Source organism: Anthonomus grandis, chromosome 8 (assembly GCF_022605725.1).
Source record: "Anthonomus grandis grandis chromosome 8, icAntGran1.3, whole genome shotgun sequence".
NCBI classification, from domain to species: domain Eukaryota; kingdom Metazoa; phylum Arthropoda; class Insecta; order Coleoptera; family Curculionidae; genus Anthonomus; species Anthonomus grandis.
Window position 1 is genome coordinate 15,705,484 of NC_065553.1, and position 14,286 is coordinate 15,719,769.

The 14,286-nt window shown below is 33.4% G+C and overlaps 1 protein-coding gene across 1 annotated transcript; it reads right to left on the reverse strand.

Annotated features, from left to right (window-relative positions):
• Positions 1–161: 161 nt before the first annotated feature.
• Positions 162–12,943, reverse strand: LOC126739907 (NAD-dependent protein deacetylase sirtuin-7). Its single transcript, XM_050445733.1, has 5 exons — positions 12,701–12,943; positions 11,660–11,973; positions 11,328–11,588; positions 11,142–11,275; positions 162–5,315 (listed from the first exon to the last, which is right to left on the reverse strand). Exons 1-5 carry the CDS (start codon positions 12,845–12,847, stop codon positions 4,387–4,389), a joined length of 1,785 nt encoding a protein of 594 aa, XP_050301690.1. The 5' UTR covers positions 12,848–12,943; the 3' UTR covers positions 162–4,386.
• Between the last annotated feature and the right edge of the window lie 1,343 nt (positions 12,944–14,286).

Below are 14,286 nucleotides of genomic sequence, written 5' to 3' on the forward strand. Positions count from 1 at the left end.
AATAGATTAGTTTAAGCTAAATCAAGATATATCTTGTCATCAAACAAACTTAAGCACAATGCGAGTCAAAAGTTTGATTTGAAATACAACTTTAAAAATTACTAGTTAACCCTAATAAGAAATAATGTTATATTTATTGTGTTTTAAATAAACCTCCTTAATAAAAAATTAAATAATATATTAAAAAATATAAATGAACACAATACAGAACCTTAAAAAAGTCAGGAACAGTCATGAAATTTCAAAGTCAATTTGTCAAACGCCAGGTATCAGCAGTGCAATTACCGCTTAAGAATTTATACAGGATTATTTTTCCATAGGGTGGTATAAGAAAAACAAAAGTTGATTTGCTGCGTAACTTTTGGACTCCAGAATCGAAATAAAATAACTTTTTCAGTTGAAACACCTTGTATAAGATGTTAATTAATTGAGTGCCGATTCAAATATTCTTTCCTGGTCCAATATATTACATATGGGACAAGACAGTTATGTGGAATGCAGTCTTTGGAACCACGCCATTTGAAATCCTATAGCTTTTCTTTACAAACCTATAAATCATTAAATATATTGCGACTACTTATGAGGTAGGATCCCGCCGAGGAGAACTAGCTATTGCAACTATTTCAACCAAAGAGTCGTCGGACAAATTATGGTCAAACTGCATTATTCAAAGAATTGACTGTATACAGTAGTGGCCAAAAGTAGATAGACAAAGTGTTATTTTCATATAATTGTTTAAAGATTTACCCACAGGTCCCCTAAATTTTAAATTATTGTTATTTGTAAGGCGGTCTTTAAAAAGATACCAATAAATTTCAGTTAAATATTTTGCTTCCTATCAGATAGAGCAATAATATAAATATAGCTGGTCAAAAGTAGATAGATAAACACAATTTTGGAATTATTTTTTTGTCTAAATATTTATAAAATAAAATTAGTATAGTATTGCTTCTCTTTAACTCAAGGTGCAACATGCCACGCGGAATTAGATTCTCTCTTGATTTAAGACAACGGATTATTAATGCATATCGCGCGGGTGATCGTCAAATTTGATGTTAAAAGAAAAGCTGTTTGGGCAATTATCAAAAGATATGAAAGGACAGGATCATTAGAGCCAAAAAATAAATCTGGTCGACCAAAAAAAAATTTCATTAGAGCTGTACGCAAATGAAAACAAATTAGCCAGAATAACCCTTTCATGACTTCTCGTCAAATTCAGATAGAATTACAGGCTTTAGGGATTTGTAATATGTCCTCAAGGACTGTAAGACGAAGGTTGGTAGAAGAGAAGATCTATTTGCACGTAGGCCAGCAAAAAAACCATTGCTTTCAAAAAAGAATCGCTTAGCCCGATTGGAATTTGCCCGTCAGCATATACACTGGACGAAGCATGAATGGAAACGTGTTTGCTGGAGCAACGAATTGAAGTTTAATTTGTTTAATTCCGATGGAATTCAATATGTTAGACGTCTTTCTGGCCAGTGTTTGAATCCCAAGTACACAAAACCCACAGTTAAGCATGGAGGTGCATCAGTGATGATTTGGGGTTGCTTCTCAGGTTATGGAATGGGCCCGTTACATCGCATAGAGGGCATAATGGACAGGTTTATGTACAGGGATATTCTCAGAGATGTTATGTTGCCCTATGTCGAAGACAATTTACCATTGAGATTCCAATTCCAGCGATAGATTCCAAGATAACGACCCGAATCATTCCTCCAAAATTATGAAGCAATTATTCGAATAAGAAAAAATACCAGTTTTAAAATGGCCATCCCAGTCACCCGATCTTAATCCCATCGAAAATTTATGGGAAATTGTAGATCGTGATATTAGGGATACAAACTATTCAAATAAAGGTGAATTATTCGAACGGTTGCAACAGAAATGGAAAAATATCGGTTTTAAACTCATAGACAATCTTATTGAATCAATGCCACGTAGATGTCAGGCTGTAATAGACAATAATGGGTATTTTACAAAATACTAATATTGTGGACGGTTTAGTTTGTAATTAAAAAATAATACTTCGAAAAAAAAAAGAATATTGGTTATTTTTTAAATTTGTCTATCTACTTTTGTCCAGCGTATATTTAGTTATTTCTTATTATTTACCAAATTAGGTGATTGTTTCTAAAGAATGTTTTATTATTTTTATACATGTTTATGTTGCCCATAATATACTTAAATATCTTTATTATAGAATTTTTATTTCCTTTGATTTTTTTAAAAAACCATTTGTCTATCTACTTTTGGCCATTACTGTATGTGGAGCACTTCACTAACCTCGACATTTTCTCCATTGGACTGAACAATCTTAAAAGATAATTGCTTTATATCATTTATGTATTGTACAACTCCTATGATTTAAGTTCATATAAACTGATTGTTGTAACTATGCACGGATTGTTATTGCAGATTGTTTCTTTTTCTTTTCTGTGGTTTAACTGTAATGTACATTTTAAATAAAACAATTAAAAAAATAAATAATACAGGAAGTGAGGTGATTTTAAATAAAAAAATTTACATCAAAGTATGACCTGAACCTCTTAGTTTTTGAGCTAGAGCCGGTTAAAATTTCAAGAAAAAAGTAAGTATTTCATCAATATTTTTTATGACTCTTAAATATATTTTTATGTACATTTTGTAAGCACCATAAGTATCATTAAGAATTATTTTTTGACGTAAAATATTTTTTAAAATTTTCACGTGACGTCCGTTCGGGGTTTGAAATGATAATTTTTTAATATATTTTTTTTTAATTACTATTTGTTTTGGAGCCAATTTGGTTGCTAGAGTTACTTTCGTACAAGGCACCGTTTTCGTTAAAAAAAAATAAAACGAAAAACTTAAAATTTTTTTTTTTTTTTACTTGGCACCCACAGTGAGTGGAAATATTTTTATTGGTACAAAAACCAAATTTTATACTTTCACCAATGATGATTGCCTAGGTAAGATATCGAATATTTTTAAAAAAACCCATATTAAACGTCCTCTTAAATCCAATAAAATAAAAATAATTAGTGGGCTGGATAATGAAGAAGCGTCATAATTTTTGACCTTTCTTTTCACGTAGACTCTAAATGTTACATTATTAAATAATTATTGGAATAAGTTGTAAAATGTGATAACAAAAATGGTAAATTTTACACACACTGAATTAGCTGAAATGCATTTTACTTATATGAGCTTGCAGACGAAAGTACATACAAAGCCAGATGGCTCTACCAAGAGCGGTATCCAAATGGCGAATACCCGATCCGAGAACATTTTCTAGGATTCATAGACTTCACGAGACCGAAACTTTAAAATGGATCACAGTCCTAAAGAAGTCATTTAAACAGTAAGAACACCGGAAAGAACTTAAAGGAATTTCACGCGAAATTAAGAATTCCGAAATTAGCCCGAAAAAAATGTTTTTAATGTTTCACATGTAGTTTTGTATATTTGTTATTCCCATATCACATTCAAAGATATAACCAGCTGGAAAATCCTCTATATGATAGGCACATTCTTCTTACTGATGAAGCTAATTTTTCTCGAAACTCAATAAGAAATTTCCTTAATAACCATTTATGGGCGGATGAAAATCCTTACGAATTATTATTGAATAATCTTATTGAATCAAATCATCAAGAACAGTTCTTATTAAATGTTTGGACTGGCATTATTAATGATTATATAATAGGCTTACTTTTTCGCCCAACAAGACTTCATGGACAGGTATATTTACACTTTCTTGAAGAAGATCTGCCACCAATCCTTGAAGACCTTTATTTTTTATTAAAGTAGAAAAAACTTTATTAGTAGGAGAAACTAGTTTGCATAGGCAAGCTGTTTGTTAGTTGAGTGGGGAGTAATTTTGGCGCTCTTACTGCTATAGCAGTAACCATCTCAGTGTTTTCTACCCAGTTGTATCTTAACTGTCCCAGAGGTAGCACGTGTTTTTGTTTTTGTGATCTGCGTAATTAGTGGTCCTAAAGAACAACAGAGATTCTGTCTAGTAATGAATACTGTGAGAGTGATTCTACGGACACGGATAACCCCTGAAAAATAACCCAGTATGTGTCAATACCTGGTATCAAACTGTTGATCTTTTTACAAATAGTTTGAGGGAGAATAGGATTGCCATCGGATTTGGCAACGTAAGGAGCTCATTAATACTGTAGGCACGACAATGCTTAACATTTCACCAACCTGAATTTACCACACATTAATTTAACATAAACGGACATTTACCACAAACATGCTTAGTCAATAAATTAATATTAATTTGTTAAAAAAATTACACTAAAAGAACACATATGCACAACGTTTGGCTGCTCGAAATATTCAAATGACAAGGTACATCTTCGTACCTTCACAACACTTCTTTAAAACATCAACCTATTTATATTCAACGGCCTTTCTTTTAAATCGACGACTTTTTCTATACCCTTTTCCAAACCAACCCGCTTGAATCTTAATTTTTTGGTCGCTACTGCCTTCTTTGCTGCCCTCCTCGCTAGCCGACTCAATATCCTCTTCTTCTGTTGTATAGTCGCAGCAAACACACACATTCGGTTTCTCCTTCTTTTCCACCTTGCTATATCGGTACTTTTGCTTTTCAAAAACCGGCTCCGCTTTTTGATAAAATTGACACGTCAAAGTTTTAAAATTCCGATGGCAAAAGTCGCACGAAGGCGATTCAGGTACTACCGGCTCTAATTTCGGATAATTTTCTTCTTTTATTGCCGGCATAGGTTCAATAATACTGTGCAGTCCGGAATATAAGAAGCTGGTTTGGTATGGATAAAGAAAAAGATCTGTATATGGACCAAATATTCGCGTTTGGAGAAAATTATAACTTAAAAATGCCAAGGAAGGTTCCAGGAAGGAATTCTCCTCGCTACTAAAATTATCACAGTTTAAATTGAGATCGGAAGTACTACAACTACTATTACTACTACTAAAACAGTCTTCTTCATGATCTGACTTAACATCTACGCTACTGGATTCAATTTTAGGAAATTCTTCCCGTTTTGGACTACCGGGCACAAGGCAGGGCTGTGAATTCGTATGTAACTCTAGCTCGTTCAGTTCGCTGGCGTGATGGAAAATCGGGTCATTACCCTTCTTGTAATTGGGCACTTCAATGCCCAACATCTCCATAACCTTTTTAAAGACAACGTCGCATTTACCGTTAATTTTTACATTGGCACAGTCGTCTTTTGGGGTCCACTGGAGGTTTACGATGTATAGATTTGGTCGTTTTTTTACTGGTTTGTCCATTTGCCATAGCCAAGGGTATTTTTTTAGGACTTTCAGACTTGAACCTGAAAGAAAGAAAATAAGATTATCTATATTATGGAAAATTTTATACATCAAAAATAATCAGCTGCTAGCACTATTACAGTTCAGCAAAAAAATTAGTTTAGTGAGGCCCTACCTAATTTTGAAAACTTTGATGGCCAGGTAAGTATACAAAACTTAATGTGTATTCATAAAAATAAAATAGGTTAGAAATACCTTACCCATTCTCACTCCACAAGAAGACAAAATAAAGTATACATATATTATATATTTATTAAACAATAAATAAATAACAAATTTTTGCTCAGTTCATATTTTGAATTTCATGTTTTTTACTTTTAATACTTATACTTAGGAAAAGCTCTTGAAAGTTTTGCTCATTTTCTTAAAAACTATTGAGAATATAAAATATTTTCTTCTAGAATTGGAATCCTAATCAAAAATAAAACAAATCATGAAGAATAACATTTAGTCCTAAAACGAAAAATAAAAAAGTCATGGAAGATTTTTGAAAACTTTTAGGTGAAAAATTTGAAAAAAAAATTTAAGAAATTTTAATTTTTTTTATAAATTGATTAATCGCTCAAAAAAGTTTTTTGAAAAACGTATCAGAAAAGAGTTACTTTATACCCAATTTTTCCAACAAAGTTTTCCTCAAAAAATCCCAAAGGGTTGGGTCGGAAATGATGTTTTATGTCCTCCAGGAAATTGGATAATTTTATTGGCACAAAAATTAAACAACAATTTGTATTTCAATTTAATTTATTTTTAAGTTTATTGACTTGTTTTTTCTGATTAACCAATTTTGAACTTTATTGCTCTATTAACTTAATTTATAAACCTGACACAAAATTACCTATAGGTTATAAACTATCGAAAACTCGTGAGTTTTTCAATATGCAATTAAAAAGATAATTATCTTATTGATAATAAAATTGAGACTCAGATTCTACCAGTTCAGTCAATTTTACCAATTTTTCAACAAGAAATTCAAAACATAAAAAGTAAATAAAAACGGACTCAGTTTTGCTACAAATAAAATTTATTAAAAATGGTTTGCCAAAAAGCAAAAAGTCAAATCAAAATGTGAAACCATGTTTTGTTATTAAAGCAAACTTATCTCATTCGGACGACTTGCTATTCTTCAATTAAAGAATCATTATATTTAAACCATTGCAAAAAGAAATGTTAACAAAATTGCATACTCATTTAGGTAGTGAAAAAACTAGATAATAAAGTTACTGATAAGTTTATATCAAATTGTAGATCTTGCATTACATTTTCTAAATCGACTCGGCGACTCCAAAGGAAGCACTAATTAATCATAAAATACTAGATAGAGCTTGGAAAAACATAGCAAAGGATATTTTTTATTTGTATTAATGATTATTTTTACATAATTACATAATTCTAATTCAATAATTTCAAACTTAAAACAAATGTTTTTACTGTTCTGAATACCTTATGAAATAGTTTCAGATAATGGCACTCAATTATATTTTGTAAATTTGCCTATTTTCCACAATCTAATGGACAGATAAGTATAGAGATAAGAAAGGCACATAAGTATAAAGATCCTTAGATCTATTAGAATTACATACTACTCCCATAGACAAGTTGTCCTCTCCAGCACAATTAGTGCTTAGTAGAAATTTAAACAGTATTACTAATTACAAACAAAAACAAAAGAAAAGTAAATTTTATTTTTTTATTTAAAAATAAATAATAAATTTGGAGTATTAGGTTTCTTAGTAAAGTTGAAAGAACTCGTCCATTATCTCAAAGAGACCTACGTAACTAGAGAAAAAATGAAAACTCCAAGTCTCAGTCTCAAAATGTCTTTTTAATTAATCAGGTGGTGACATGTTTCGCTAATAAAGCATCATCAGACCTTATAGCTCGATGACCTGCTAAGTACGGAGTTAATACTTCTTAGTTAAGTATGTATTCGTGAGTATTTTAAGCCAATAGGCAGCATACTTACTCTAAAATTATGTACTTAACAGAAAGTTGAAAACTCGAAATCGAAACGAGGATACAAAACTGGATATTTTACTGAGTTATTAATTTAATAACAAATTCAATAACAATCGCATGCACAAGACGTATTAAGCTGCTCTCCAAGTGTTTTGCCTAATTTTGTTAGTTTTTCTTGTAACTGGGTGAGTTTTACCAAGTCTCAGCTTTAGTATACGACCTACGCAGTCAACTGGTGAGGTTTTTTTGAGTTGATATTACCTAAGTAATACGTTTAAAGCACTTAGAAGCTCTAATACGCCGGCAATCCCAGTTTGGACTTTGAGACGTGGAGCAGTTCCGGACTTAGGATTATGACTAACAGAAGGAAATCTATTAGTTGCGGCAAGTGCAATCGTAACTTAACTAAGTTGCAATATAAGATCCAATGTGCTGGAACGTGTTCCAGATGGTTCCACAAAGACTGCTCTGGACTTAGTGCAGCTGAGTTCTCCGCCTATGAACTACGTCAGACAACTCAAAAATGGGCATGTGTTGATTGCTTAGCTGCTGATCTTTCGTCGAATATAAGAAGAAACAGCACTGTGACAAACAGAAGAAGCACGCTATATGAAATCCCGGAGGTACATACTAATGCACTCGGCTTTGAAGACCTGTTTGACCTACAAAATCCATCTAACCTTGACATCATGAGGGCGGTAAAGGGAATGTTTGAAGAGCTGAAAAACTCAGTGTCTTTTAATAGTTCTCTGATGGAAAAGCTTCAGAAAACAGTTGAGACTCTTTCAAATGATAACAAAGAGCTAAAGAAGGAACATGACCTACTAAAAGCCAGAGTGTCAGATCTAAAGAGGGAGCTGACACATGTCAAATTCGGTAATCCCAGAGCTATGGAGGAGAAGAGCAAAAATTTAGTTATCGTAGGCATAAAGGCCAACCAGCAATGTAAGGATAACGTTTTAAAAACTTTTAAAAGTTTAAATGTAACTATATCTGAAAGTGATTTTGTTTTAAAGGCTCCTTCTAGTGATAAATCCATTAAAATGCCAATAACTGTATCCCTGTATCCTTCGAAAACCTTGCATTAAGAAACGAAATTTTGGAAAAACGGAAATTAGTATCATTAGACACAAACATCTGTAATATTCAGTCCGAAATAAAAAAAAAATTATATAAATCCTGACCTGCCTAAACACACACGCAATCTGTTTCTTAAAGCACGTGAACTTAAGGAATTTGGCTACAAATTTGTATGGTGTAAAAACGATAGCATTCTTGTAAGAAAAAAGGAAGGCAGGTGATCAGTATCATCACTGCTGCTCAAGTAGATAACTTAAAAATGTAGATATTTTTTTTTTGCAGCTATTGTTTATTTCTATTTGTGTTTATGTTTTGAATGAAGGTTCGATGGCTTGAAACCGTAATAACCCTAATATTACTAATGCAAAAATTGGTCATATAAACGTTAGATCTTTAATTCCTAAATTTCAGCTTATCAAAGACTATATCCTACTAAATAAGTTTGACATTTTTGCCGTCACAGAATCTTGGCTCTCGGGCTTTATTGATGATGAGATGTTACAAATTGAAGGTTTTCGCTTGGTTAGGCGCGATCGTACCATAGGTAGAGGAGGCGGAATTGTAGTCTATGTGAGAGATACCATAAAATATTCTATTTTAAATGATTTTGACTTCAATTTTTCTAAGCAAATATGGATACAGTTTAAAACTAAGGGTGTTCTAAGCACCATAGGTGTTTTCTATAGGCCCCCGGGTCTTACTAATATAAATGATTTTATGACTGAGTTTGAAACTAACATTTGTAGATATCTTTTGTCGTGTGACAATCTCCTCTGTCTTGGCGATTTTAATATAAACGTAAATAACTTGGAATCTATCCATACGCAAAGGTTTCTTTCTTTACTTCAGGTATACAGCTTAAGTCAAATTATCAATGAATTCACTCGGCCTGGCTTAGCTGGAAACGGCTCCCTCTTAGATTTGATTATATGCTCAAACATAAATTTTGTACATAATAGTAGTGTTGATTCAAATTTTCAGGTATCAGATCATTTTGTCGTTTTATGTAAAGTACGTCTTATGATTTTCAAACCTTCACCCTTCCTATTAACTTACAGGGATTTTAAACATTTTATACATGATAATTTTTACCAAGATTTATTAAATTATCGATTAGATGACATATTTTATATGGAAGATATTAATGCTAAAGTTGATAGGTTTAATGATTGTATACTTAATCTTTTTAATATACATGCGCCATTTAAAACGGCCAGAATTACTAAAGGAAGGAGTCCTTGGATCACAGATAATATCAAACATCTTATTTATCTTAGAAATGGGGTCTTGTCCAAGTACAAAAGACAAAAAACTGAATTAAATTGGGAACACTATCGCCAACTTCGGAACCAAGTGACAGCGGCTGTTGAAATAGAGAAGAAGTGCTATCTCAATAACACCTTACAAAAGGGTGACTCCAAAAATAACTGGATGGTACTACGTCAGCTGAACATACATTGCAAGCCTCAAAACACCATTCCTGACCACTTGGGTGACCCTGAAATCATAAATACCTTTTTTATAGTATTTATGATTTCAGGGACAATGGGAAGCAATCCTCGGCTATGGATCTCTCTTGTGGAGTACCACAAGGGTCTATTCTTGGTCCTCTATTCTTTACCCTCTATTCGTATACGTCTCAATTGTGTAAGAGTCTCAAATATTCAAAAGTCCATCTATATGCCGACGATACACAGGTTTATTTCTCTTCTCCTCCTAACAAAATCTTAGAAGCTAATGATAAGGTATCTTACGACCTTAACATGCTAGCAAAGGCATCGGAAAATCATTGTTTGAGTTTAAACCCAAGTAAATGTAAGGTTCTTCTTTTTGGTAGGTTGCATTCCAGAGACACATAAAAGAAATTTGTTCAGATTAAATTGAATGGTCAACTAATAAATTGTAGTAATGTGGCTAGGAATCTTGGGGTTTTATTAGATGTTAAGTTGAGGTTCACTGAGCACATTGATCAATGTATTAAAAAAGCTTTTATTAACCTTAAGCTACTTTATAGTCAGAGGCAGCTCCTTAATAAGGAACTAAAAAAGTTTTATGTGATAGTCTTGTATTGTCCCATTTCACTTACTGTGATGTTTTGTATGGCCCCTGCCTTTTGATAAGTGATATAAGAAGAATACAGTACATTCAAAATTGTTGTGTAAGGCTAATTAATGGAATGAGAAAATTTGATAGAGGTGTGAGTAGTGAGTTACGCTTGATGAGATGGCTAAATATGAGTGAAAGGAGGTTACTACATAGTCATGTTCTCTTTAATAAAATTGTCTTTAAAAAATGTCCTAATTACCTTTATCAGAAAATTAAGTTTAGATATGACACTCATGTTTTGGACTTAAGAAATAAGCATTTTATTACACCTCCTCTTCATAAAACTGTTTTGTTTGAGAGGAGCTTTACTGTATTCATCTGCAACATAATAAAATTCTTCCCGAGTTAAAATATATTTCACCTTCTATATTTAAACGAAAAATAAGCAGTTATATTACTGATCTCTGTTAGCCTAGAGTGTTGTTAAATATCTATTCTTTAACTTATTGTAAATTTCATAAGTCTGTGTGGTTATCAAACGTTGTAATGTTAATCGGTTGTGCATATAGGCAGTTAAAACTTAATATTTTGTAACTATGCAATTATTTAAGATACATTTTGAAATTCTTTGTAATATCTAACCTCAAGCTGATTTGTATGGTTAAGCTAGGAAGTAAGCTTCAACTTTGCCATTTAGAATTTACCAATTGTAAATTTTAATAAAGACATTATTATTTAAAACTTACCCAAACAAATAATAGTGGTGGCTTCTTTGGCATTTCTGCAAGCCCCTTTCCAATTCAAAGGCCACTGCAAGCTACCCCTTTCACCAAAATGTACAATAGTATCTACTAATGATCCATTACAGTAATAACATCTCCTAGAATATAAAAATGAACTAATTTAAATAATAATAAACTCCATCTACTGACCTGTAAGTTTTATGAGCATATCTGGCAGTACTTTCTGTGACATCAAATAGCCTCCAATATTCCCTAGGAGGCTTACAACTTTTACACACTTCTATATACATATTCCCATGTAACTCTGATAAGGCTGTTCGAGGTAGTCCAGATCTTAAGTGTAGCCCATCACAATTCTGAGATACAACATATTTTAATATTTTTTGCCTATAGAGTTCATAAAGGGCCATATGAGTGTAAGTTGGTTCTGCTAGAGATAAATCATGATCTCTGCAAATATTTTGAGTGATGTTAGTTTCTAAGCCTGTTTTTAGCATATCACCTATAGTCAAAAATCTTACCCAATTGCTTTTCCTTCCTTCAGTCTTGTCCATATTCCATTTGGACCTCTGTAATCAGGAATTTTAGCTGCAGTACTAATTCCAGCCCCAGTATAGACCACCAAATGTCGACTCTGGGCCACAGCTTGGGCCAATACTTGGCACTTTTGGGTAAGAACTTCTTCAGGATCCTCGAATTCCTCCAGTCTCTTCTTTATTGCCACTCTCCTCTTGAGGCGCTGCTGAGCTTCATCAATAAAGTCAGAAAGACCTTCCAAGCTTTTATGGTCTTCTGGAGTTCTTTCATCTGGAGGCTTTTGGAGGATTAGAGAGACCTGTACCAAACAATATGTTAATTATACAATGTGATGTAGAACAAGCAGCAAAGCTTAAGAGATATTTTAAAAGTAAAAATGGGACTGTCTTTTGTTAATGAGTATCCTTATTTATTTTAATACATTCATATTTTATCACTTGTTTAATTATTATTAAATATCTTTTAATTGCAAATTTTGATATCAACCTGACATAGCTTTGTTATGTATGCATTAAACTAATTTGTAAATTTTGTCATAGTCTAGTCTATAATCATAATTAAAGTTAATTGAAACATAGTAAAGCAAACATCCTGGAAATGCAAAACACTAAATTTAAAAAATAATCTTTTATCATTTTTTTGTCAATTACTCTCAGATACTCAGATACTCTTATGTTTAACTGGATATAGGATTCCTCTAAAACAAACTTTATGCAACTTATAGGGCAAAGAAACCTAGAATATAGGAAGATGATCTAGGTGATAAACATGACGTGAAGGTTGTCTATTTCAGTAGACATGTTTACAAAGCAAAAGTCTATATATTGACCTCAAAAACACCTTTAAAATCCTTGTAATATCACTATTACAGAGTATATGCAAATAGTGTTAAGTGATTAAAATAACTACTTACAGACACAAAAAATGAATAAACTATTCATGTTTCTGTAAATATTATTTATAACCGTTGCGTAAACCACTAAAATGTGAAATAGCCAGTGGTAAATAGTAAATATTTCCCTTACCTTTCTTAAATTAGAATGCCTTTCCTCTTTAGGACAAGTTTTTTTCGGCTGCAAGGTCTGCGGCCTTAATAATCGTACCCTTTTCTTCTCTACTGATTTAAACTCGGTTGAATCGCCTTCCGTCGAGTCCTCACAATCCTTTTCCATTGCTTTTAATTAAAAACGCTGCCATTTATTAAAGAAAATCGGAAATAATCGACTTCCTTATACCACTTTCTACTGCATTCTTCGATGTTGTTTTTATTTTGAGTTTTTTGACAGTGACAGGCAGCAGTTGCGACGTATGACAAGATTGACGGGCCGCCATGTTTAATTTGTTAAGTCTATTTAATTTTTTGTTAAGGTCACCGGATCGTAAAAAGTAGAATGTTAACTTTTCATGGATTTGCAGCAATTAACTTTTTACATATTAGAAAAAAAAAATTTCTGGTTTTATATCAGTAGGTAGACGACGTCATGTGGTTCAAAATAATAGCCAGTGGTGCCACGAAATTTATCTGCAAATTGACCACCCAAGCGCAGAAATCATCGTCATGGGTGATTTTAACGTTCACAATATCAACTGGCTGCGCTTCTGCAACAAGAACGACGATGAAGGACGAGAAGCTGAGCTATTTGCCACCATATGCGGGCTTACGCAGCTTGTGGAGGAACCTACCAGAATCCCCGATCGAGACGGCGAGTTCGCGAGTCTCCTAGATCTGGTCTTGGCTTCAGACCCTGACTCGAACACTGTATCAGTACATGCCCCCCTAGGAACATCGGACCACAAATTGATAACAGTCTCTTGCCAGTTGGAGGTTAAAACGCAGGATCCTCCGATGCCGCGGAAGGTATGGCACTATAAATCAGCAGAGTGGAACCATCTTCGGGAATTTTATCGCTCATTCCCTTGGAAAGAAGTCTGCTTCAGAACCAATAACATCTCAGAATGTGCAAACCAAATTACAGAGACGACTCTTCGCGTCCAATTCTACTCTGCACTCGCAAGGCAAAAAAATGTTCACGGCATCGTATAAGCAGGACCAATTTCCAACAAGCTGGAAAACTGCTCGAGTGCAAGCTGTACCCAAAAAGGGTAAGAAGACGATGCCCTCCAATTACCGCCCGATTGCACTAGTTCCAGTAATATCAAAGATTATGGAGAAAGCAGTCAACCAACAACTGTTAAGATATCTGGAATCATCTGGACTAATCAGCGATCATCAATACGGCTTCCGAAAGCTTAGATCCACCGGCGATCTTCTGGCTTACGTCACACACTTGTGGACAGAGGCCATGGAGAAGCACGGTGAATCCCGCTCAGTCGCTCTTGACATTTCCAAGGCATTTGACAGAGTGTGGCATGAGGGACTACTAACCAAGCTCTCCTCAATCGGCATACAAAACTCATTATTGAATTGGATCAAAAGTTTTCTTGAACAACGAACAATCCAAGTAGCCGTCGATGGATACCTTTCCGACAAATTTAACATTAACGCTGGAGTCCCTCAAGGATGCATTCTATCCCCCACCCTTTTCTTGATATATATCAACGATTTGCTAGGAACCACTGTCAATCCAATCTACAGCTTTGCGGACGATAG